This window comes from Thalassophryne amazonica, chromosome 5 (assembly GCF_902500255.1).
Source record: "Thalassophryne amazonica chromosome 5, fThaAma1.1, whole genome shotgun sequence".
Taxonomy (NCBI): domain Eukaryota; kingdom Metazoa; phylum Chordata; class Actinopteri; order Batrachoidiformes; family Batrachoididae; genus Thalassophryne; species Thalassophryne amazonica.
In genome coordinates this window covers 28496487-28523896 of record NC_047107.1, presented here as the reverse complement: position 1 = coordinate 28523896, position 27410 = coordinate 28496487, and the positions used below count along the sequence as shown (strand labels likewise).

At 40.2% G+C, this 27410-nt stretch overlaps 1 protein-coding gene across 3 annotated transcripts in view; it reads left to right on the top strand.

Annotated features, from left to right (window-relative positions):
* The window catches only part of elmod3 (ELMO/CED-12 domain containing 3), a 67149-nt gene extending 40550 nt beyond the window's left edge, over window positions 1–26599 (top strand). For all 3 annotated transcript variants that reach the window (XM_034169878.1, XM_034169875.1, XM_034169877.1), the window contains exon 13: window positions 25860–26599. In XM_034169878.1, the coding sequence (XP_034025769.1) occupies window positions 25860–26110 (251 nt within the window). In that variant the 3' untranslated portion in view covers window positions 26111–26599. The remainder of the gene's footprint in view (window positions 1–25859) is intronic.
* The last annotated feature ends 811 nt before the right edge of the window (window positions 26600–27410 follow it).

Sequence of the window (27410 nt, the reverse complement as noted above, 5' to 3'; positions counted from 1 at the left end):
TGTGCGCACGTCGGCGGACCACCTGCTCCTCGTCCAGAACAAAAGAGGGATCATCTCCATCATCGTCAGAATCCACACCGTCTGTCGACACGCTGCGCGCTCCATCTTCCTCCAATTTAAAAAAAAAAAAAAAAAAAAAAGTGTGCTGTGGTCACTGCTGTATCACAGTATTATGTTCTAAGCCATATATATTGATTTATAACAGAAAACTGTCAAAAGGGAGAATAAATATAAATATAAGTGTAAAGATGATTGAATATATCAGAGCAGTAAATTAATCATTGCGTGTGAACGCGCATTGACTCGTGCGGTTATTTCAACCAGCTGATCACTGATCCACAACGTGAATTCTGCCTTCAAGAACAGCTCTTTATATAATCATTTTGATTCATCTACCCGTTGCCACATGTACAGAAGGACTGGATTATCATTCCTACACTCATATTGTTATATTTAATACAAAATAATAAGCGCACGCAGCAGCTCCTGCTGCCGCTGATGCTGCATTCAAGTACTATCGGAATTTACACAACTTTTTTGTTGTTTCAAATTCAACAGTTGCTTGTGGCAAAATAATTAATTATATCCACACAAAAGATTAATTCTGGCCTATGTAAGGTGCCTGGGCCCGTTGAAGCTGCCCCCCCCACACACACACAGATAAAAAAATCCAAGCAAGCAGGCTGAGTTTGCCCTGTAATTTCCGACGGTACATGAAGCAGCAGCAGCCTCAGCGCTCAGAAACTGGCTTCTGCACTATGTGAAAACATTCAGCTGCTCCAACGAAGTCAAATTAAACAATAACGTTACAAAAACTACACAAATGATTAAAAAAAATCAAGAATGACAGCAAAATGAGACACAGAGGAATTGAGGTTTTCGTTGCCCTTCGTTCAAATTTTTCAACAGTTTAAAAATCCTGACATAGCGCCAGCAGCAGGAACGAGGCTGCGCGAAGGTTAAACAATGCCAACGACAGTCAACGAAAGTCCAGATTTCTTGTTTCATCTGGGCTTCGTCACCCTTCGTTAAGTGCTGTGTGACTGGGCCTTAAGGTTTCACACATATCCCTTGGTGTGGCGAACCAAAGAGCTTTAGGGCCCTGTCCCACTGGCATTTAGGAGGATTTGCGCATGAAATGAGGAGACAAAAGCTGAGCGTCTGCAACAAAGGTGGGCGGAAATGACAAATGTCCCGGGGTGGATCAGCGAATACATGAGGAAGAAAAGCAGATATAACAGGGAACAGAAGCGAAGGCGACTGCGGAGGCGCCCCATGAGGGGCACAGCGGCTGTGATGCACTCGCTTCATCTGTGCCCACTCTGTCTGCATGCGTGACATACCATTTGCGACCATGATGTGGGCATGCGTCATATCTGTTTTGCACAGTGTCCCGGTCCGCCGCCAAGCCGCGCCAACCCGTCGGTTGCGGATATCAGCGGATGACAGGGGATATGCGGCGCGTTGGTTGTGTATTTCCTGCGTATATCTTCAGTATGTGTTCAGGCAGTGATGCGGATCTCATCCGCAGCAGGATTTTTGAGCGGCTCAAAAATCCTGGCTGCGGACATGCGTGCCTCTGCGGATGATCACGGACGTGTTCGGATGGCGGCCGACTCATACAGGAATGTTACACGGTTATTGCAGTTGTTTGGCGGATGTGGGCCACTTTATTTAAAGCGGGTGCCCCCCACCCCCAATACAAAAGTTTGGCCCGGTCATTAAATGAAGCAGATCCAGATTCAGGATTCCCCATAGATCGTTCTGCGCCTCCTGACTATAACTAATACATTATATACATGTAAAGGACTTTGTCCGTTTTATATGTACAATATAACAGACTTTGTCCATTTTATACATAACAGATTTCTTTTATAACAGACAATTTTCACTGGTCCACCTGAATCCATTATATGCCAGTTTTACTGTACCCGTTAAAAATATGGAGACTTATTATGAACAAGAAAATGCAAATCATTGACCAAATTATCTACTCTAACCCCCCTGTACATATAGTGAGGCAAATAAGTTTGATCCACTGTGGATTTTGCAAGTTTTCCCACCTACAAAGCATGGAGAGGTCTTTAATTTTTATCGTAGGTCCACTTCTAAAAAAAATTTAATTCTATCACGTTTGCTGAAAATGAATCTGTAGTGACAGGGCATGAAATAGTACGTGCATGTGCTAGTTTGTGCACGTTTTATTCGAGCGGTGCACGTAATTTTATACTGCACTAGCACTGGTACAAGTAGCTTTATCCAAGTTTTATCAACTATAAGCAACAGTAGAATGAACCAATAAAGGAATAAATAAGGAAAAAAGCTATTTCCAATGTATTGTCTTCATCTTTCCTGCATTTTATGACTCTCACACACAGAGCGAGTTGCTGTGACAATTAGTTTGCACGCACACGTAAAAAAAAAAAACTGTCTGGCTGCAGGCTGTTAGTTCCTCACTCTCCACTCAAACTCTCTCATCACTGTGTTAAAAAAAGAACATAAGTCCTGCTCACAGACTGATTGCCAGAGACAGGACATGTCCACATGACGTATAACCAGACATCTCCACATTTACTCACATATGGTTCGTTCGTGCGCACGCGCGCGCATTTCGTGGTCACAGGAGGAAAAATAAACTATAACAGAACTCAGAGCGCAGCCCTGCAGCCCTGCACAAGAACAAATAGAAACTAGAAGAGAAATCAGAGTGCATAGTCTGGCTGCAGCCAAACTGTGCACTCTGATTTCTCTGTGCAGAGAACCTGCAAGCTGCGTTCTCACCTCCTCTCTGCCCCCTGCTGTGCGCACCTGGCGCAGAAATTCCTGAGTCGTCATGACGCCACATGAAGAAGCAACTCTTTTTTGTTTGTTTGTTTTTTTAAATGAATTAAATGTACAAAACATCATGGCATTTAACAATTTGAAACATTCTAGTGCGGTTTACAAGGCACTGGTAACTTAACAAAAGAAGAAAAAAGAGAGAGAGAGAAAAAAGGGGGGGATACATCCTTCTCACACACACACAAAAAGATATGCATCCATATACAAAAATTAGAGGTCAGCAAAAAGTTGTAGATCTTCTATGGCTTCCATCAGAGAGAGTGCATTTTTACATGTCATCTGTTTCAGGAATTTAACGTAGTTATCTTGCATTTGTCTTTTAAAAACTGTGAAAATGAGCTTTACTTTCTTACATTTACATGTATGTATAAAATATTTCACTAACAGTAAGGTATTCAGCACAATTCTTGTTTCAATGTCTCTTGAAGAGATACGAAAGACAATATCATCCCATTTCAGAAGCAACTCGAAGTGGGCCCGGTGTGAAAGTGACTAAAGTGACTTTTGGTTGTGCAAGTAACTTTTTTTGGTGCAAGTAATTTTTTTGTTACTAGCACCAGTGCAAGTAGGTTAAAAAAATGTATTTTTGACCCCTGAGTGACATATGGCGCACACAGCCATCATATTAAATTGTCTCCTGTGCTGAAAATATCTGCGGAAACATCAAGCTCAAGAGTCTTTATTGCCATTTGCATAGTCGTACAGTGTACACCAGCATTACGAAATTGGGGCACAGCCCTCCCCTCAATGCCTCACATAAATAGAAAAAGAAAATAAATAAATACCTAAAACAAGCATACACTTATCAAACCGTATGTAAATGTCTGATTTGTTTTTTGCACCTGGCCCGAGTTTAAAATGATACATAATCGTGTCAAACGTTTGCATTTAGCAAGGCCATAGCTCTGTTAAAGAAACTCTCTGGAAATGGTGGTGTGGAGCGCTGTGCAGATGGCGTCCTTTGTCGATCTGTTAACTCTATATGCAAACTGAAAAAGGTCGAATGTGGGTGGGAGGCAGGACATGATGTGGTGTCGGACCAGTTTCTCCAAGCACTTCATGGCCACAGGTGTCAGCGCAACTGGTCTGTAGCCATTGAGAATGCTGCTAGTGGGCTTCTTCGGCAGTGGGACGATTGTGGCCGACTTCAGGCATGGTGGGATGAAGAACTGAGTCAGTGACTCGTTGAGGATGTTGGTGAAGACCATGGCTAGTTGGTCTGCACACTCTCTGATGACCCTCCCGGTCACTCCATCTGATCCAGCGGCCTTCCTGGGGTTCACTGCTCTCAGTGTGCACCTCATATTCCTGCACCGAGAGGCTGATGCTGTTGTTGTTCAGCGGTCTAGCTGCAGCTGTCTTGGGTCTTTCCACCTCGACGCGTGCAAAGAAGTGGTTCAGCTCCTCCACCAGCGCAGCATCGCCCTCAGCCATTGTCGTGCTGCTGGACTTGAAGTGGGTGGGGTGCTGAAGTTCCTGCCACACCTGGCGTGTGTTGTTGTTGTTGCTGAATTGGTCCTCAACCTTCCTCTTGTATGCTGTCTTGGCCTCTCTGATGCCTCTCTTCAGGTTGGCTCTAGCTGCACTGTACTGTACTCCATCCCCGGCCCTGAAAGCGACATTGCGTTGCATCAGCAGTGGCCTGACCTCTTTAGTCATCCAGGGTTTCTGGTTGGACTAGACCCGTAGATGTTTGTCAACAGTGATGTTGTCGACACAGAACTTCATGTAGGAGAGCACAGATGTGGTGTACTCCTCCAAGTCCTGATGTTCAAACACACTCCAATCTGTGCTCTCAAAACAGTCCTGCAGCTGATGTAGTGCACCCTCTGGCCATGTTTTTATAGGCCTTGTGGTTGGGGGAACTCTCCTCCTGAGGGGGTTGTATGCCGGGATCAACAGCATTCCCATGACCTGACAGATCCAGATGTGATAGTGGTCTTGCTCTATAGCCTTTCTTTATATTGCTATAGACTTTGTCCAGCGTGTTTACGCCCCTTGTTGCACATTTAACATGATGGAATTTAGGGAGTACTGACTTCAGTTCAGCATGATTTAAGTCCCCTGCTATGATGTGCACTTCTTCAGGATGAGAGCTCTGCTAACTGCTCCGTGTAGCTCCCCCAGAGCTATGTTAGCCTTAGCATCGGTTGGTATACGTAACTGCATCATAGTGAGCCTTAGAACTTTTCAGCCTACCCTCGTATATACGGCTGTTACCATAACGACAGTAAACTCACGAGGTAAATAGATGGGTCTGTATCTCAGTCAAATATTCCAAGTACGGGGAACAATGGCTGTCTACAGTCTCTGCATTTCTGCACAGGCTGTTGTTGGTATAGGTGCACAATCCCCCTCCTCTCTTCTTACTGGAGTCGCTGTTCCTGTCGTAGTGGTGGACAATGCAGCCTGCTAGCTTGATAGCCGAAAGTCATATTTTAAACATTATATGCGGCCTTTTTGTCATTTTTCAACAGTACTCGCGTTGAGAGGGTATGTACATGGGGGTTAGGTTGGATCAGTTTGTCAAGACTTAATAGATTCAGTGTCCCCATATTTCTGAGGGGTTACCACACTGTAACATTTAATTTTGCTAAATAATACCACCCGTTTCTGTTTTCCTATTTTTTTTCTCCCTTTGTGAAATATCCCTCTGATGCATAAAAAACTGCACCGTTGTCGACTGTCTGTGTGCTTTTGCTTTAAGGTTCTGGCTTGTTGGATCTTGGGGTATATTTCCCCTACAGTTACCAGGGGTATTGGTCAATTTCCTCTGTATCCGCAAGCTTTCAAAAAACGGACGTTAATATGTACAAAATGTATACAGAGTACAGACAGAAGGCTCTATCTATATCCGTATTTACTGCTGGTTTTCACTTACTGTTTGTATAATGTCTGTAATATAGGCGATATGACCTCTAGTGTTCAATGCAAAACAATCATGTTCTTTATGGAGACCACAACAGCAGTGATGGGCTAATTTTGTCTGTTTTATTTCCACCGGCTGTTTTGGGTGCCATAAAGTGGTTTGAATCGGAACAGAAAATCACCTACTGGCGAAGGGATTCTATGCCGTTTTGGGTGCCATCTCTAAAAGCAGCTTAAAAACATGGCATAGCCGTGCCTGAAATTATTTCCACTGTGTGGCGAAAATTATTTCCACCGCTGTGCCCGAAATAATTTCCACCGGCGCTTTTCTCCACGCGATGGAAATAATTTCGGGCACAGTGGAAATAATTTTTGCAGTTTTGTTAATTTTCTGTGTAGGGTGGGGATGACAACTTATTTTTTTTATTTGGCCTGAAGTGGCCTCATTTTGTGTAGCTAACATGATAAAACATTCAAAATGCCATGGAAAGCAGAAATAATCTGTTAGATTTGTGATTTCCAAAACCTACAAATTCAAGACATAATAAATTTGAAAATACAGAAGTCCACGTCGGCACGTGTGTTTATCCTATTTTTTCTCTGTGTCACGTCTGCAACACCTTTGATCAGTCCACCCCTGAAAATAGTGAATGGTTAATAATGCCAATTTTCAATAATGAAAATCACCAATATCGAGCTACTATCATGAATGTGAAATAAGGAGATCTTAAACTCTGATTGCCTTTAAGTTCCTGCCCGATTGCGGCAATTCAGTCCGTTGTGAATACATTTAGACGGCTGTCAAAACAGCGCTACCCGCCATTTTGCCGGAGCTGCGTACGGTGAAATATATCATCCAGTTCAACTTTGTTGAGGGTGCCGCCATGTTGAAATAAACTGCGATGACGTCATTTGAACTAGCCAATCAGCGAGGAGATCCGGTCAAATAGAGCTAGGTGCGTGTTTGTCATATCCAGCAAAATATTCACTGCCTTTTAAAAAAGAAAAACCTGATGTTGAGAAACTCTGGAGTGATGTTAAGAAGCAGAAATCACATAAAGCAGCTGAGAACTCTGAACTTTAACAGGCTGTTATTTAAGATATTTATTTTAGATGGCTTAATGTAGTTTTATGTTCAAGCACAAAACGTGACTGAGGAGGAGTAAAAAAGAGGAAATGAACTCTCGTCAGAATAAAAATACAAGCTGCTGATTATTAGGCTGCAGTTCTGCGTTTCATTTATTTCAGAGTAAGTTAACACTTATTTTCAAAAATCACGAGAGTCAAATCAGTCTGCATTGTTCAAGTTTTCCTGCACGTTTGTGTATTTTTTTCCTTTGTCATGAGTTTGATGTTTGCGTTTGTTCTACAAAGTTTGAAAAAAACAACTAACACTTTTTTATAGCAGTTCTTTAATTTCAGAAATGGAACAGAAACAACCACAAATTAAAAAAAAAAAAAAGTAGGGACTGTATGTAAAATGAAGATAAAAATAAAAATGTTGCACTATTCCCAGTTTCTCCACTCACACCCACAGAAGCCAAAAATTCTTCCAGAGTTGTGTCTTGGTGGCTTCCCTCAGTTGTCTTCTTCCAGCATGGACATTTAGTTTTTGAGAACTGCCTACCTGACACAGATTTGCCATAAAGTACCACACTGATTGTATTTCTCAATGATTGATATAAATGAAGTCTAAGAAATATTCAGTAACTTGGAAATGTTCATGTATTCATACTCTGACATTTCTCAAGAAAACTGGCTGTAAAAATTAACTAATTCTTCCATTTACAATAAACTGCCCCATCCCAACCTTTTTTCTTGGACAATGCAGGCCTTAAATGTAGGAATGGATATATATTAACAAAAATAAATAAATAAAGCTGACCACACAAAACATGAAATACGTTGGTTTCATACAGTCTGCAGGTACAGAAATAGAAGACAAAGTAAATGTCAGGATCATTACGTGTCCACCACCACATTTTGAAAAACTGTAAGACCATAGGCCATGTATTATTTATGATTTGTGTCTTTCAGTGAATTTTTTTTTTTTTTTTTTTTTTTTTTTTTTTTTTTTTTTTGGATTAAGGCAATAAATACCGCCCTGTATTACCACAGATGAACTGTTTCTTTTGCCACATCTGAAATAAAATTGCAGAACACTAAAAACTAAAAGAAGGAAAAAATGGGAGTGGTACAGGAGTGGGAGTCATTCTTAATGGGAGCGGGATGGGAGTGGGAGTCATTTTTACCAGGAGTGGGAAAATTCATATAGCAGTTGGACCATTGTCCAACTGCTATATGCCCTGCTTGCGCCGCAAGGCGGGGCATATACCATCCAGGTTGTCTATCCGTCCGTCCTTCCGTCAGTTCTTCCGTGTGTCCGGCCGCAATTCATTTGCCACAACGTAGCTCGGCACCTATTGCTCGCAAAAACTTCATATTTGGTGCGTTGGAGGAGTAGTTCGCATGGGTTCGAAGGCTGGTGACCTTGACCTACTTTTGAAGGTCACCAAAAAGTGGTCACAACTGTCAAATCCTTCGCTGCAACGTAGCTCGTCACCTATTGCTTGTAGAAACTTCATACTTGGTGGGTACATGCCTTGGAGGAGTACTTCGCATGGGTTCCAAGGCCAGTGACCTTGACTTTCATTTCAAGGTCACCACTGGTTGCATTTGTTTTGAAGGCTGGCGACCGTGACCAACTTTTTATGGTCACTGTTTGTCACATCCTCTAAATAAATATTATGCCAATCTCCAATTTTTTCCATTGTATATCCCAGTTTGCATCAAACACATAAGGCTTCAACCAAATACCCACCCCATACAAGTACATATTACTGCACTTTGCATGGAAAATAATACTGCGTGCGGGGCATTTCATGATGAATGTCTCTAGTTTTTACTCTGGCCCAGGATTGGGATGGGACAGGAATTTTTCTGTGGGAGTGGGACGGGACAGGAGTGAAAATCTACTCCCGTGTCACCCTCTAGTGTCCACCTCATTCTTCTCAGTGTACTTGTGGTGGCTTAGTGTTTGGCACTGTTGCCTCACAGCAAGAAGGTCGTGGGTTCAATTCCCTCCTGTGGCCTTTTTGTGTGGAGCTTGCATGTTCTCCCCGTGTTTGCGTGGGTTTTCTCCGGGTGCTCCAGTTTCCTCCCAGATTTAAAGACATGCAGATTAGGTGAATTGGAAACTTTAGAATTGTCCAGGTCTCCCTTACAAAAGAGATCTTGATCTCAATGGGACTAACCTGGTTAAATAAATATATTCTGGATTGAGGGAACATAAGGCGGTACTTCACACATACGCCAGACCTCACAGAGGCTTCCATCGATAAATAAATAGGTAAATGGTTGTGAAGGATGTATACAGTGGTTTGTGGAAACAAGGTGTTATTTCTGTTAGGGTGAATACAACAAAATTATTAAACTTTTATGATATAGGGACTTCCGGTTATGGCGGCTAGCTGAGAAGACGTGTGTAATCTGCTCTGCCACTTTCTTTAACCAAATCCTCACATTAAGCAACTTTGCAAACGTGTAACTCATTTTTTAAGCAGCAGAATCGTAGAGGGAGATCCCAATGTCCCTCAAGAAGAGTACTTGGGGTCGAACACAATCAGATTTGTCAACTTTTGCCACCGTGACGGCCAAACCCAAGGGTAACGAAAAAGCAATGGAAACAGAGGCTGGCGAGGGTACCGCTAGCGTAGCTCAATCAGCTAGCACCGCTACAACAGAAAAGCGGCAAGTTCTTGAGGAGTCAAAAGCTACTTTAGGAGGAATAATGGCAGCTATTAAGGACATGAAATCAGATTTATTGATAATGAAAACTGATTTCGTTGCAAACTTGAAGACCTTCTGACTGCAACAGAGAATATGAAGAAAGATGTAGCCGATTGCACTACGCGCATCACACAGGCGGAATCAAGAATATCCTCTACAGAAGACACAGTAAATGTACTTCAGAACAAAGTAACATGTCTGGAAGAGAAGAATAAATCCTTGGAGGAGAGTGTGTTGGACTTACAGGCAAGATCCAGGCGCTCAAACTTGAGATTAGTGAACTTGCCAGAGCAAGCAGAGGGAAGCGATGCCTGTGGTTTCCTGGAAAGCTGGCTTCCAGAGGTACTCGACCTTGCACCACTCTGGGTGAAACTTACAGTGGAGCGGGCACACAGACTGGGACCAAGAAGAGAGCGCGCAGCTGCTGACTCCACACCCCGAGCCCTTATAATGAAATTCCTGAATTATAGGGACAAAGAAACTGTGATGCGCGCGGCCAGAGCGAAGAGACAAATCCTCTACAAGGATCAGCCAGTATGATTCTACCAGGACGTGCCACCTGAGACGCACAAGATGATAAAGAGATTTGACGAAGCACGGAGACAACTCCGTCAACTGGGGCTCTGGTACGGTATTATTCACCCTGCCTGCCTCATCGTGACCTACAATACCAGCGCAGAAGAGGCTGAAGTCTTCGTACGGAGGATTAAGTCAAACAATCAGGAGAACTGATGGGTGGAAGTAAAATGTAAAAGGTACTGGCTAATGAAGGTGTTCTTTCTGATAAACACAAGGCTTGTGTGTTTTTTTTTGTTTTGTTTTTTTTTCCTTGGAATAATTAAAATAAACCAGGCTTTAGTTATTAAGTATTCAGTAAATATTCACCTGATGCAGGTTATAGACCTGTGAATTTTTGTTGCTTGAAAGAAAGATACTAGTGGCAGAGCAGCTACAATTTTTATTTACATTTTAGCACCTCAGTATAGTTATACTGCTCCTCACGTAGCGAGGAACAGATTTTTGCCTTCTGGAAGTGGAACAATTAAAGGGGAAATGCCTGAACTTACGGAGAGGGGGGGTATATACTTTATAATTTTATTTTTTTGGTTCTTTGTACATGTTCACCTGGTTTGCCTTGACAATACTAGAAAGGGGATTTTATCTTTCAACTATCAGTTAATGAATAACTGGAATTAAAAATTAAAATTACATCTTGGAATTGTAGAGGGCTGCAGAAAAAGGTCAAACAAGTTATGAATAGGATAAAAATATTTCAATTAACCATAATATTTCTCCAAGAAACACATTTAAAATCAGAAGACGAGCTGAAGGTGAGGAGGAGGTGGAAGGGAAATATTTACTCAGCTCCTTTTACATCTCAGGCAAGGGGCGTAATGATTTTAGTCCATAATACTATTCCTTTACAAATAGACAAAATTATTAAGGACAAAGCTGGGAGATACATAATCATTCAAGGAACCATTGTCAATAAAAAAATAATCCTGGTAAATTTGTATGCTCCTAATTCTGATGAGCCAACATTTTTTCAAAATTCATTTTTAATGGTCTCATCCTTGCCTGGGCTATGTATAATGGCTGGTGACTTTAATTGCACCTTGGGGCCCATTTTTGATAAGAGTTCAGGAGTAGATCAATCACAGGCAAAAAGTCGAGTGGTGATTAAACAATTTATGAAAGAAATTAATTTAATAGACATATGGAGGGAATGCAACCCTAATACCAAAACATTTTCATGCTACTCCAGCACACATCAGTCTTATTCTCGTATAGACTTTTTTCTAGTGTCTGCATTACTGAAATGTACATTAAAAAATGTCTTTTATGACCCTATTCTTTTATCAGCTCATGCTCTGGTTTCTTTGATTTATGAAGAATCAAAACTTATTACTGACACTCCTAAATGGAGATTTAAAACAAAATGTCTGACGGATCCAGGGTGTGTTGACTTTCTTTCATTTCTATTTTGAAACCAATACAACAAAAATGTCAAAGTACCAGATGGGAAGCATTCAAAGCCTTTATCAGGGGGCAAATAATTAATATAACTAGCTCCAAGGCCAAGGAAACCTACAAGAAAGTTAAATCATTAGAAGCAAAAATTAAATACTTGGAAGAACAATATTTTCAGTCAGGTTGTCAAAAAACTCACCAGGAAATGATTCTAATGAGAGCACAATACAATGAACTATCAGCCTCAAAAGCAACATCGAGTTTACTACGACTGAAACAGACCTTTTATGACCAGGGGGAAAAAACCTGGCAAGGTATTAGCTTGGTGTATCAAAAAGTACAGAATGAAAGACTCATTATAACATTACTTAACAGTAATAATGAAAGCATAGTTGATCCAGTTGAAATAAATGAAGCATTCAAAACATATTATGAAAACCTTTATAGTTCAAATTCTGATTTGGTTACAAATTCATTAGAATTTAATAACTTTCTTGATGATTTACAAATCCCAAAAATTACAGAAGAACCCAAGAATGAATTGGACAAAGACGTAACCCTTAATGAAATATCTGTGGCCATCGATAATATTAAAGGAGGGAAGACCCTGGGCCCTGATGGGATACCAGTGGAAATTTATAAAGTATTCAAAATTAAATTGATACACCCACTATTATGTATTGTATGTATGTATTATGTATCGAGAATCATTTCATAATGGGTCCCTGCCTGCCACCCTCAGAGGAGCTCTCATAACATTGTTGCCAAAGCCAGGTAAACCAAATAATAAATGCGAAAAACTAAGGCCAATTAGTCTTTTAAATGTAGACCTAAAAATTTTAAGTAAAATATTTGCAAAGAGATTAGACTTACTTCCAAGTATTATACATAGCGACCAAAATGGTTTCGTATAAAATAGACAAGGATTCCATAATGTTAGAAGACTCTTAAATATACTTCATTTTGAAAAAGGAGCACTTGACACAGCAATACTGTCACTAGACGCAGAAAAGGCGTTTGAAAGGGTTGAATGGTCTTATCTGTTTCAAATGCTTACACGTTTTGGTTTTGGTGATAATTTCAATAAATGGATTCAATTACTCTACACACAACCTTATGCCGAAATAATGACTAATCGTAACATCTCAAAGGAAATTTCCATACAGAGAGGCTGCAGACAGGAAGATCCCTTATCGCCATTGTTGTTTCTTATTGCGATAGAACCACTGGCAATAGCTATAAGAACAAACCTAAATATCTCAGGGATTACTATTGGACAACAAGAACACCGATTAGCTCTTTGTGCCGACGATGTGATCATATTCCTTAAAAATATAGAAAAATCTATTCCTCAACTGTTACAGCTGATAAATACATTTGGAATAATCTCTGGATACAAATTGAATAAATCAGAATCGTCTATAATGTTTTTAAATGAGGCTGACCATGCAAAACCTTCAATTGTATCCCAATTCAAAATCGTTGATCGTTTTACTTATCTAGGTATTCTTGTTGTACCTCAACTTAAAAATGTAATAACCAGTAATTATGAACCACTATTAAGAGAAATTACAGAATCACTAGATAGGTGGAAAACAATACCCATGTCTCTAATAGGGAAAATAAATGTACTTAAGATGAATATAATGCCTAAACTCCTGTATGTTTTTCAAAACCTTCCACTCCCTCCTCCAAGTAACCTGTTCACTCAATTAAAAACACTGTTTATTTGTTTTCTATGGAATAACAGACGTCCCAGGACACGCTTGTCTTTATTATACTTGCCATTTGACAGGGGAGGGCTTAAATGCCCTAACCCAACTTTTTACTACTGGGCTGCACTTCTACGAACATTGTTATTTTACTTTACAGAGAATGATCCTCCAGTTTGGAAAGAAATGGAAGAAATGGAACTGAATTTGCCACTTCCCCTGTATATGTGCTCTGCAAAATCATCGCTCCTGCAAAAGAAAACAAAAAAATCCTGTGGTCAAAAATATGATTGCAGTATTGTATCGGGTTAAGACATTTTTTGCTGACCGGTCCTCTCTCTCAGTCTTCAGCCCAATATGGGGCAATGATGCTTTTTCTCCTGGAAAAGCAGACGGGGGATTTAAATCTTGGGCCAAAAAAGGGCTGGAAAAGATTGGTGATCTTTATAACGAACAAAAAGTATTGATGCAGTTTCAAGAATTGGTTAATAAATTTAACATTTCCCATAACCATTTTTTCAAATATTTACAGTTACGAAATTTTATTAGAACACAACAAAATCAAACATTATTTATTCCTACATTGTCTATCATGGAAAAAATGATGGACATGGATTGTTGGGCAAAGGGACTAATATCAAAATTCTCTAAACACCTGATTGATGATTGCACTGAAACATCTGTAAAAAAAAAAACAAAAAAAACTGGAGGCTTGGAGGGAGGACTTTGGTACTGACATATCATTAGAGATGTGGCAGGAAACATGTAAAAAAGCACAAACAGAAACGTCTAATACACGCCTGTAATTGTTACAGTACAACTGGCTGATGAGAACATATATAACCCCAGAAAAGCTAAACCAATATAATTGTGCTATTCCTGACACATGCACCATGTGCAGTGTGGAAAAAGGTACATTCTTCCATTGTGTTTGGCAATGTACAGAAATACAAATGTTTTGGCAGGAAGTGACAAATCACATTCAAAATATGTGAAGTGTCCAGAACTAATTTACTCCAATTTTTTTTTTATTTTTGGCACTTATCCAGAGGCAATAAAATTCAAGAAAAGTCAGAAAATGTTTATAAATTTGTGTACATTATTAGCAAAAAGACTGATAGCAATTTGTTGGAAAGATATTAAGCGTCCAAGTATAGGGAGATGGATTTCTGAATTGTCTACAACACTCCCTTTAGAAAAGATTTCTTATACAATCAAACATAAACAAAACCAATTCTACAAAATTTGGGACCCATTCATTAAATATACGCAACAAAGGATTTAACAAACATAAGAGAAGAAGTAGAATAGACCTTTCTTGTTATTATTAACTCTTTTTAATTTTTACTCTGTAGCCCTCAAAAATGAAACTCTTTCATGTTAAATATGTTCTAATCTAAAGAAACAATATGTAGACCCCCAAATGTGAATGTATAGATGCAAACCATGTTCCGCATATGTTAAATGTATGCAAATGTTTTTTTTTTTTCCTAAATGAAAAATCAATAAAAGATATTGTTGGCAAAAAAACTTTTATGATGTAAAGTTCATACCATTAGAAATAAATAGTATGCTTGTATGCTCATGGAAAGTGAGAAAATAGTTGCAAGTTGCTGGCTCAACATGTTACATCTTACATTCCAGTGTTAGAGAAACATTTTTTTGAGCCTACTGAAGGACCAGTAGCACTAATTTCGTTACTGATCCTCCTAGTCCAAGGTAGTGGCCCCAGGTATTTGCCTCCGACGGTGAGCTGGTGAGCCTCAATGTAGCATTAATCATCACATCATGCGCATGTATTCAATAAATATTGTATTTGTAAATCTATTGCATGATAGAACATTTTCATTTTATGTTGAATGTATGTAAAGTTATATCCATTTTTTACATGATCCACTGCTTTTATGTGAACGTACTGTGCACTTTATACTTTGCTTTTCTGTAATACTGGCCTTGTGCTTGTCTTATGCAGCCCAAACATAGCCTTTACTCTTGTTACTTAATCCACTTGTCTAGCTCTATAATATGTTTTTTTTTTTTTTTTTGGCAACAATTATACCTATTGCTTCTCAGACTAGTATGATGAAAATTTTATGAATGGGTCAGTGGTCTGCAACCTTCATTATCAAAAGAGCCTTTTTTTGTACCATCTTCCACAAATACAATTCTTATAGTGCCATAAAACACATTTGAGCTTTTAAAATGAATGAATAAAGATAACAGCTTATAATGTTTTTCTATATACAGTTCAACTGTGTGTTTTTACAGTTGGGCCAAAAAGTATTTAGTCAGTCTCTGATTGTGCAAGGTCTCCTACTTAGAAAGATGAGAGAAGTCTCTAATTTTCAACATATGTACACGTCAATTGTGAGAGACAAAATGAGAAAAAAAAAAAATCCAGAAAATCACATTGTAGGATTTTTAAAGAATTTATTTGTAAATTATGGTGGAAAATAAGTATTTGGTCAAACACAAACGAGCAAAATTTCTGGCTCTCACAGACCTGTAACTTCTTCTTTAAGAAGCTCTTCTGTCCTCTACCTGTTACCTGTATTAATGGCACCTGTTTGAACTCGTTATCTGTATAAAAGACACCTATCCACAGCCTCAAACAGTCAGACTCCAAACTCAACCATGGCCAAGCCCAAAGAGCCGTCGAAGGACACCAGGAAGAAAATTGTAGATGTGCACCAGGCTGGGAAGAGTGACTCTACAATAGTCAAGCAGGTTGGTGTGAATAAATCAACTGTGGGAGCAATTGTAAGAAAATGGAAGACATACAAGACCATTGATAATCTCCCTCGACCTGTGGCTCCACACAAGATGTCATCCCGTGGGGTCAAAATGATCATGAGAACGGTGAACAAAAATCCCAGAACTACACGGAGGGACCTGATGAATGACCTGCAGAGAACTGGGACTAAAGTAAGAGGCTACACACTATGCACAGCAAGTCCCTTCGGCTGCTCCCTTGTTTGCACTCAGGGTCGCCACAGCAAATCCAAGGTGGATCTGCTTGTTGAATTGGCATAGGCTACACACTATGCACAGAGGGACTCAAATCCTGCAGTACCAGGCGTGTCCCCCTGCTTAAGCCAGTACATGTCCAGGCCTGTCTGAAGTTTGCCAGAGAGCATATGGATGATCCAGAAGAGGATTTGGAGAATATCATGAAACCAAAATAGAACATTTTGGTAAAAACTCAACTCGTCGTGTTTGGAGGAAGAAGAATGCTGAGTTGCATTCCAAGAACACCATATCTACTGTGAAGCATGGGGGTGGAAACATCATGCTTTGGGGCTGTTTTTCTGCAAAGGGGACAGGACAACTGATTCGTGTTAAGGGAGCATGAACGGGGCCATGTATCGTGAGATTTTAAGGCAAAAACTCCTTCCTTCAGTGATAGTATTGACAATGCAATGTGGCTGGGTCTTTCAGCATGACAGTGATCCCAAACACACCACTTAGGCAATTAAGGAGTGACTCTGTAAAAAGCATTTCAAGGTCCTGGAGTGGCCAAGCCAGTCTCCAGACAACAACCCCATAGAAAATTTGTTGATGGAGTTGAAAGTCCATGTTGCCCAGCGACAGCCCCAAAACATCACTGCTCTAGAGGAGATCTGAATGGAAAAATGGGCCAAACTACCAGCTACAATGTGTGCAAACATGGTGAAGACTTACAGGAAACGTTTGACTTCTGTCATTACCAACAAAGATTGTTACAGAGTATTGAGCTGAACTTTTGTTATTGACCAAATACTTATTTTCCACCATAATTTACAAATAAATTCTTTAAAAATCCTACAGTGTGATTTCCTGGATTTTTTTTTTTTCTCATTTTGTCTCTCACAGTTCAAGTGTACCTATGATGAAAATTACAGACCTCTGTCATCTTTCTAAGTAGGAGAACTTGCACAATCGGGGACTGACTAATTACTTTTTTGCCCCACTGTAATTCTTCTTTTTGTTGTGTTTTTTATAACTCCAATTCAGAAAAGTTGGATGATATGAACTATGTGGTGTTGGACCCATAATGATCCTGACATTTTATTTGACTATTTACTGCAGACAGTATAAAACCAACATATTTCATGTTTTGTGTGGTCATCTTTATTTTCTTTAATATTTATCCATTCCTACATTTAAGGCCTGCAACATTTTCCAAGAAAGAAAATGGTTGGGATGGGGCAGTTTATTCGAAATGTAAGAATCATTTTTACAGCCAGCTTTCTTGAGAAATGTCATATCATGAAAACATGAACACTTCCAAGTCACTGAATATTTCTTAGACTTCATTTATATCAATAATTCAGAAATACAATCAGTGTGGTACTTTATGGTAAATCTGTGTCAGGTAGGCAGTTCTCAAAAACTACATGACCATGCTGGAAGGAGATGAGTGAGGGAAGCCACCAAGACACAACTCTGGAAGAATTTTGGCTTTTATGGGTGTAAGTGGAGAAACTGGGAATATTGCAAGATTTTAATTTTCTCTTCATTTTACATATAGTCCCAAGTTTTTCTAATTTGTTTTTGTTTTGTGTTGCATTTCTGAAATTACAGAACTGCTATAAAGACAAGTGTTAACATTTTATTGTTTTTTAGAACTTTGTAGAATTGATGTAAACACCAAACAAACATTCCTGGGCATGTGCAGGCAAACTTTGATATAAATTGAACAGAACAAAGCAGGGTGACTTTTTTTTTGAAAATAATGACATAAGAGGTAACTTAGTTTGAAATAAGTAAAACATATAGCTGCAGCCTAATATGAAAAATAACATCAATTACCAGCTTGTATTTTTATTCTGACTGGAGTACATTTTAGTGTGATGATGGAATTCATCCTGTTGTGTTTTTTTCCTCCTGTCACATTTTTTGCTTGAACATAAAACAACTACATTAACTCACGATGTAAAATAAATACTTTAAAAAAAGTTTATTAAAGTTCACTTGCTTAATGTGATTAATGCTTCTGATTGATGCGTATTGAATCGATAATGGTATCAACATGGATTAAAATCTTATCAATACCAATCCCTGACCATGCTCCATGCTCCCTCAGAATCTCACACATATTGAAATGTATGTTGTCGATGCGTGGAGCATGTGTTTGGCCGTTTCCGTCACCGCTCTTCAGCAATGTTCATTAGCATCTTTAAATGCGCGGGAAGCTGCAAGAAACGAAGATGAACAAGACACAAATCTAACAGAACGCTTTGAAATTCGAATTGAAATATGATAAAACTACATTCATCCAAACCTGGACAGCAACCAGGAAAGAGTTTTGCTAAAGGAATTGTCCAGAAGAGGAAGCTTAGTGATGAGTTAAGGGAGAGAGACAGGCTATATCAATCAATCAATTTTTTTATATAGCGCCAAATCACAACAAACAGTTTCCCCAAGGCGCTTTATATTGTAAGGTAAGGCCATACAATAATTATGTAAAACCCCAACGGTCAAAACGACCCCCTGTGAGCAAGCACTTGGCTACAGTGGGAAGGAAAAACTCCCTTTTAACAGGAAGAAACCTCCAGCAGAACCAGGCTCAGGGAGGGGCAGTCTTCTGCTGGGACTGGTTGGGGCTGAGGGAGAGAACCAGGAAAAAGACATGCTGTGGAGGGGAGCAGAGATCGATCACTAATGATTAAATGCAGAGTGGTGCATACAGAGCAAAAAGAGAAAGAAACAATGCATCATGGGAACCCCCCAGCAGTCTAAGTCTATAGCAGCATAACTAAGGGATGGTTCAGGGTCACCTGATCCAGCCCTAACTATAAGCTTTAGCAAAAAGGAAAGTTTTAAGCCTAATCTTAAAAGTAGAGAGGGTGTCTGTCTCCCTGATCTGAATTGGGAGCTGGTTCCACAGGAGAGGAGCCTGAAAGCTGAAGGCTCTGCCTCCCATTCTACTCTTACAAACCCTAGGAACTACAAGTAAGCCTGCAGTCTGAGAGCGAAGCGCTCTATTGGGGTGATATGGTACTACGAGGTCCCTAAGATAAGATGGGACCTGATTATTCAAAACCTTATAAGTAAGAAGAAGAATTTTAAATTCTATTCTAGAATTAACAGGAAGCCAATGAAGAGAGGCCAATATGGGTGAGATATGCTCTCTCCTTCTAGTCCCCGTCAGTACTCTAGCTGCAGCATTTTGAATTAACTGAAGGCTTTTTAGGGAACTTTTAGGACAACCTGATAATAATGAATTACAGTAGTCCAGCCTAGAGGAAATAAATGCATGAATTAGCTTTTCAGCATCACTCTGAGACAAGACCTTTCTGATTTTAGAGATATTGCGTAAATGCAAAAAAGCAGTCCTACATATTTGTTTAATATTCGCTTTGAATTACATATCCTGATCAAAAATGACTCCAAGATTTCTCACAATATTACTAGAGCTCAGGGTAATGCCATCCAGAGTAAGGATCTGGTTAGACACCATGTTTCTAAGATTTGTGGGGCCAAGTACAATAACTTCAGTTTTATCTGAGTTTAAAAGCAGGAAATTAGAGGTCATCCATGTCTTTATGTCTGTAAGACAATCCTGCAGTTTAGCTAATTGGTGTGTGTCCTCTGGCTTCATGGATAGATAAAGCTGGGTATCATCTGCGTAACAATGAAAATTTAAGCAATACCGTCTAATAATACTGCCTAAGGGAAGCATGTATAAAGTGAATAAAATTGGTCCTAGCACAGAACCTTGTGGAACTCCATAATTAACTTTAGTCTGTGAAGAAGATTCCCCATTTACATGAACAAATTGTAATCTATTAGACAAATATGATTCAAACCACCGCAACGCAGTGCCTTTAATACCTATGGCATGCTCTAATCTCTGTAATAAAATTTTATGGTCAACAGTATCAAAAGCAGCACTGAGGTCTAACAGAACAAGCACAGAGATGAGTCCACTGTCCGAGGCCATAAGAAGATCATTTGTAACCTTCACTAATGCTGTTTCTGTACTATGATGAATTCTAAAACCTGACTGAAACTCTTCAAATAGACCATTCCTCTGCAGATGATCAGTTAGCTGTTTTACAACTACCCTTTCAAGAATTTTTGAGAGAAAAGGAAGGTTGGAGATTGGCCTATAATTAGCTAAGATAGCTGGGTCAAGTGATGGCTTTTTAAGTAATGGTTTAATTACTGCCACCTTAAAAGCCTATGGTACATAGCCAACTAACAAAGATAGATTGATCATATTTAAGATCGAAGCATTAAATAATGGTAGGGCTTCCTTGAGCAGCCTGGTAGGAATGGGGTCTAATAAACATGTTGATGGTTTGGATGAAGTAACTAATGAAAATAACTCAGACAGAACAATCGGAGAGAAAGAGTCTAACCAAATACTGGCATCACTGAAAGCAGCCAAAGATAACAATACGTCTTTGGGATGGTTATGAGTAATTTTTTCTCTAATAGTTAAAATTTTGTTAGCAAAGAAAGTCATGAAGTCATTACTAGTTAAAGTTAATGGAATACTCAGCTCAACAGAGCTCTGACTCTTTGTCAGCCTGGCTACAGTGCTGAAAAGAAACCTGGGGTTGTTCTTATTTTCTTCAATTAGTGATGAGTAGAAAGATGTCCTAGCTTTACGGAGGGCTTTTTTATAGAGCAACAGACTCTTTTTCCAGGCTAAGTGAAGATCTTCTAAATTAGTGAGACGCCATTTCCTCTCCAACTTACGGGTTATCTGCTTTAAGCTACGAGTTTGTGAGTTATACCACGGAGTCAGGCACTTCTGATTTAAAGCTCTCTTTTTCAGAGGAGCTACAGCATCCAAAGTTGTCTTCAATGAGGATGTAAAACTATTGACGAGATACTCTATCTCACTTACAGAGTTTAGGTAGCTACTCTGCACTGTGTTGGTATATGGCATTAGAGAACATAAAGAAGGAATCATATCCTTAAACCTAGTTACAGCGCTTTCTGAAAGACTTCTAGTGTAATGAAACTTATTCCCCACTGCTGGGTAGTCCATCAGAGTAAATGTAAATGTTATTAAGAAATGATCAGACAGAAGGGAGTTTTCAGGGAATACTGTTAAGTCTTCTATTTCCATACCATAAGTCAGAACAAGGTCTAAGATATGATTAAAGTGGTGGGTGGACTCATTTACTTTTTGAGCAAAGCCAATAGAGTCTAATAATAGATTAAATGCAGTGTTGAGGCTGTCATTCTCAGCATCTGTGTGGATGTTAAAATCGCCCACTATAATTATCTTATCTGAGCTAAGCACTAAGTCAGACAAAAGGTCTGAAAATTCACAGAGAAACTCACAGTAATGACCAGGTGGACGATAGATAATAACAAATAAAACTGGTTTTTGGGACTTCCAATTTGGATGGACAAGACTAAGAGTCAAGCTTTCAAATGAATTAAAGCTCTGTCTGGGTTTTTGATTAATTAATAAGCTGGAATGGAAGATTGCTGCTAATCCTCCGCCCCAGCCCGTGCTATGAGCATTCTGACAGTTAGTGTGACTCGGGGGTGTTGACTCATTTAAACTAACATATTCATCCTGCTGTAACCAGGTTTCTGTAAGGCAGAATAAATCAATATGTTGATCAATTATTATATCATTTACCAACAGGGACTTAGAAGAGAGAGACCTAATGTTTAATAGACCACATTTAACTGTTTTAGTCTGTGGTGCAGTTGAAGGTGCTATATTATTTTTTCTTTTTGAATTTTTATGCTTAAATAGATTTTTGCTGGTTATTGGTAGTCTGGGAGCAGGCACCGTCTCTACGGGGATGGGGTAATGAGGGGATGGCAGGGGGAGAGAAGCTGCAGAGAGGTGTGTAACACTACAACTCTGCTTCCTGGTCCCAACCCTGGATAGTCACGGTTTGGAGGATTTAAGAAAATTGGCCAGATTTCTAGAAATGAGAGCTGCTCCATCCAAAGTGGGATGGATGCCGTCTCTCCTAACAAGACCAGGTTTTCCCCAGAAGCTTTGCCAATTATCTATGAAGCCCCCTCATTTTTTGGACACCACTCAGACAGCCAGCAATTCAAGGAGAACATGCGGCTAAACATGTCACTCCCGGTCTGATTGGGGAGGGGCCCAGAGAAAACTACAGTGTCCGACACTGTTTTTGCAAAGTTACACACCGATTTAATGTTAATTTTAGTGACCTCCGATTGGCGTAACCGGGTGTCATTACTGCCGACGTGAATTACAATCTTACCAAATTTACGCTTAGCCTTAGCCAGCAGTTTCAAATTTCCTTCAATGTCGCCTGCTCTGGCCCCCGGAAGACAATGGGCTATGGTTGCTGGTGTCGCTAACTTCACATTTCGCAAAGCAGAGTCGCCAATAACCAGAGTTTGATCCTCGGCGGGTGTGTCGTCGAGTGGGGAAAAACGGTTAGAGATGTGAACGGGTTGGTGGTGTACACAGGGCTTCTGTTTAGGGCTACGCTTCCTCCTCACAGTCACCCAGTCGGCCTGCTTTCCCGGCTGCTCGGGATCTGCCAGGGGGTAACTAACGGCGGCTAAGCTACCTTGGTCCGCACCGACTACAGGGGCCTGGCTAGCTGTAGAATTTTCCACGGTGCGGAGCCGAGTCTCCAATTCGCCCAGCCTGGCCTCCAAAGCTACGAATAAGCTACACTTATTACAAGTACCGTTACTGCTAAAGGAGGCCGAGGAATAACTAAACATTTCACACCCAGAGCAGAAAAGTGCGGGAGAGACAGGAGAAGCCGCCATGCTAAATCGGCTAAGAGCTAGTAGCTACTCTAAGCTAGCGGATTCCTAAAAACACACAAAGTGAATAATGTGTAAATAATTTAGAGGTGATTCAGCAGAAGGAGTGCTTTAGTTAAGGCACGTAAAGATTACACTGGGAAACAAATCGTAATCTAGATAACTAGATCAATCTAACTGCGCAGATTAAACAGTTAACAGATACAGCAAAACACCGCTGTGCTCCGGAACAGGAAGTGATACAATACCGCAGTGAGAGCCAACCACCAGTAGGATATGAAAGAAACAAGAGGTAGAGAGGTTTTGTCCCGACCTGGCCACAGAAATGGCCATGGCTTGGTCATGACCAAGAGAAGAATGAGGTTTTCTGCCAAATCTGCAGGGCCAATCCGTCGTATGCTGACTAGTAAAGTATATGCTTGGTCCTGGTAGACCCTGGCTGTTTTGAATCTAGTTTAAAAGTCTAACCAGCTTGCCTCTGTGAAAAACGGTGACATTAGCAAAGGAGCCAAGCATTTTTTTTTCTTCCCAATTTTTAGATCTATAACTCCAATCCAGAGAAGGCATACTTTTTAGTTTTGATATGGACCTACATCTGTATTTTACATTTCTGACTGTGAGTTAGCCAACTGTGAGGGTTGCTTAAAAAATGCTCTCTAAATTTTATGGGAGTCACTTTATTTTTTTACACTTGAGAATGCCCTCTGATAAATTCTATTTTTTTTTAACTTCATGGTCCAGAGACTATTTTATGTTTTTTCTGGATTGATTTATATTATATAGGCAGTTTTATTTGCAGGATTTCAAGGTGGAATATCATGAACTCTCGCACTCAAAACCATGGGCCAGTGCTCCTACACTGTGGACCACTAATTTCTAAATTCTACTGGCCCTGTGGGCCAGTGGGGCAAATTGGTTTATGTCAAGCCCTGACTTATTGTATTATTTCGAGAAGAAAATAGAAGACATTAGGTTGAGCATATCCCAGCATGCCTTGGCCCAGCCATTGCACCCTGCTATGGAGGTGGATGCTGAGGTGTTACCTAGATTTACAGAATTTGATAGTATTTCACTAGGTGCGCTGACGAAACTTGTGACATCTACAAAAATCACAACCTGCTTATTTGATCCTGTACCAACAAAACTGTTTCAGGACCTGTGGCCCACTCTTGGGCTGACTGTGCTGGAAATTGTTAATCTCTCACTAACTTCTGAATCTGTTCCTAAATGTTTCAAATCTGCAGTGATTAAACCATTACTTAAGAAACCTAATCTTGAGCCTAGTGTATTGAAAAATTACAGACCGATATCAAATCTATCATTTTGCTCTAAAATTCTAGAAAGTGGTTTTGCAGCAGCTCGTGGACCACCTTGAGGAGAATAATCTTTTTGAGCCACTGCAGTCTGCTTTTAGAAATTATCACTCCACAGAGACGGCGCTCACAAAAGTAGTGAATGACCTTCTGAGAGCAATGGACTCAGACACCACTATGGTATTGGTGCCGTTAGATCTTAGTGCTGTGTTTGACACCGTGGCTCATCATATTTTACTTGATAGGCTGGATAATCATTTTGGGATTACTGGGAGTGCCCTTGTGTGGTTGATGTCTTACTTGTCCGGTCGTTCTCATTGTGTTTTATACATCAGCACTACCTCTAATCTTAGTGACATGAAGTTTGGGGTTCCGCAGGGGTCCGTCTTGGGCCCTCTGCTTTTTTTCCTTTATGTGGCACCCCTTGAGAATATGTTGCAGCGTTTTGGGATTGCCTTTCATTGATATGCTGATGATACTCAATTGTACATGCTGATAACTGCTGATAATCTCATTCACATAAAATCTGTAGAAGATTGTCTTGTATCAGTGAGAAGTTGGATGTCTAGTAACTTCCTGCTTTTAAACTCTAAGACTGAAATGATGGTTCTTGGTCCAGTGAGGCATCTGCACCAATTTGGCCAGCTAGCATTTAGCTTAGGTTCATGTGTTATACATTATACGGACAAAGTGAGGAACCTTGGGCTAATTTTTGATCCTACCTTGTCTTTTGACCTCCACATTAGAGACATTACGAGAACTGCTTTCTTCCATTGCCGAAATATAGCAAAGATTCATCCCATCCTGTCTATGGCTGATGCTGAGACACTGATCCATGCATTTGTTTTGTCTAGATTGGACTATTGCAATGCTTTATTTTCTGGTTTACGGCAGTCCACCATTAGGGGTCTTCAACTGGTTCAACATGCTGCTGCCAGACTCTTGACACGAAGCAGAAAGTTTGACCATATTACGCCCATTTTGGTATCCCTTCACTGGCTTCCTGTCTCTGGGAGATCAGATTTTAAGGTTCTGTTACTGGCCTATAAAATTGTTCATGGACTGGCACCTCCCTACCTGGGTGACCTGGTTAAGTTCTGTGTACCAGCTCGGGTCCTGCATTCGCAGGGTGCAGAGCTTCTCTGTGTTCCCAGGATGAATAAAAGTCTGCTGGCTACAGAGCTTTTTCTTATCATGCGCCTGCACTGAATGATCTCCCGGTGCACATAAGGCAGTCAGATACTGTGGAGACTTTTAAATCCAGACTAAAGACTCATTTGTTCTCCTTGTTTTACCACTAGTATATTGTGTTGTGTTTTTATTCTTGTACTTTTTATGGTTTTGCTTTTATTATATTTGTAATCTTTTAATTCATTTTGTTCTGTCTTCTTCCGTGTTGTGTGAAGCGCCTTGAGGCAGTTTTATCGTCAGTTGGCGCTATACAAATTAATAAATTTGATTTGTTGACATTTCTTTAGTGGGGTGAAGGTGTTGCCTATAAATGAGTTTCCCTTGTTTTTAACTCTTATTTCATTGTATTTATTAATATAGTTGGTTTGCTTTGATCATGCATGTGTTGGACATATTGGAGCAACACAGTTGTTGTACAGATTATCACTCTGCCATGTGTCTGTTTCTACCCTCTCAGAAGTGGAGCTGTTTGCCAAAAAGAACCCCAAGCAGATGCTGCGTCGACTAGAAGTCTTCCTGAAGGAGAGACGGGCAGGTGGAATCCCCCGTGGGACACTGGCAGACCCTCAAGTGCAACAGCACTCTCCCAGCCTGGGGGAGCGTGGGACCCGAGCCGGAGCAGGACAGAGCAGCAAGTCAAAAGAGATGCACTTCACCGGAGTGTGCAGTCTACCGCCAGACATGGAGGGAGAGGCCAGACTCATCTAAGCTAGTGTGTGTGTGTGTGTGTGTGTGTGTGTGTGTGTGTGTGTGTGTGTGTGTGTGTGTGTGTGTGTGTGTGTGTGTGTGTGTGTGTGTGTGTGTGTGTGTGTAATCATTTTGTGAGTATATCTGTTAATATGTGTGCAGTGGGTTCCTCTGCAGGAGCTTGAAAAAGAATGCAATCAGACCCTGATCTAGGACCTGCTGTCTAATCCTCTTCACACTCTTGTGCTCTCCTACCACTTATGCTGGTCAGATCAGTTTTCGTTCATAGAATTTTTGTTGTTTTTTTAATATTATTAAAATAACGAGGACTTGTATACAAAGGCGCGATGCAGGGCAGAAACACAAGCTGTCAAACAATAAAAAGGCAAACATTTGCACTTTTCTGTTGTTTTTATAGCCAAATTAATCTGCCAAATTTTTCTGGTTGTATGCGACATACAAAGAAGTCCAAAATGCTTCTCAGTTATTGCGTGCATGTTAATAGCAGAGTGGAGCAGATTTTTTTTTTCTTTCTTTCTTTTTTCAATCTCTGCGTGAGCACTGAATGAGTGAGCAGTGGCTGCTGAAAACCCAGGGTGATGACAGAATATGCAGAGCAGTGAGGAGAATCGCTGCCTCACACAGTAGGCTTCCAGTGTAACTATGAAGGTCATGCAAACTTGCGATTTCAGAGTGAATGAAGTGTGTTTGTCATGTGGAAGATGTACAGTTAACGACTAGTGTGAAAGTACAGCCAGTTTGTTGGTTCTGCGGCTCCCGTGTTGTCTGAGGGCTGTTTGTAGAGATGTCATGGAGTAGGTCCAGAATCCCATCTCAAATGGGGAATATATATTCTGCCTCATTTAAAATAACTCTTTTCACCGAGGGACAGCTGTTACAGTTTGATGATGTTGAAAGTGCTTCAGAGCTTGGTTATAAATGACTGACCATAAGAAGGACTAGTTAACCTGTTGAATTTCACCTGATCATCTTGATTGTGAAGCTTCTCAACCATTGCGGTTGAAGTCAAAATGTTTCATAACACAGGTGGTTCCAACTAAAATAGGTGTGGTTAGTTTTCTTGACATTCTGTTTTAATCATGCAATTGTTTTTTTCTTCCTTTGACTAATTAAGAATTCCTTTGTTTATATATGTGGTGGGGGGGGGGGGACTAACGAAGGGTGCCTCTCCTCAGAGATGAATGGTACGGTGTGTAATCTCAACTTAATGATAATCAAAATGCTAGTGCTGTGACGATAGAAATCGTTCCTAACTTCAGGGTTTGTATGCTTGTGCAAGTGAATGTGTTTGTATGTGTGT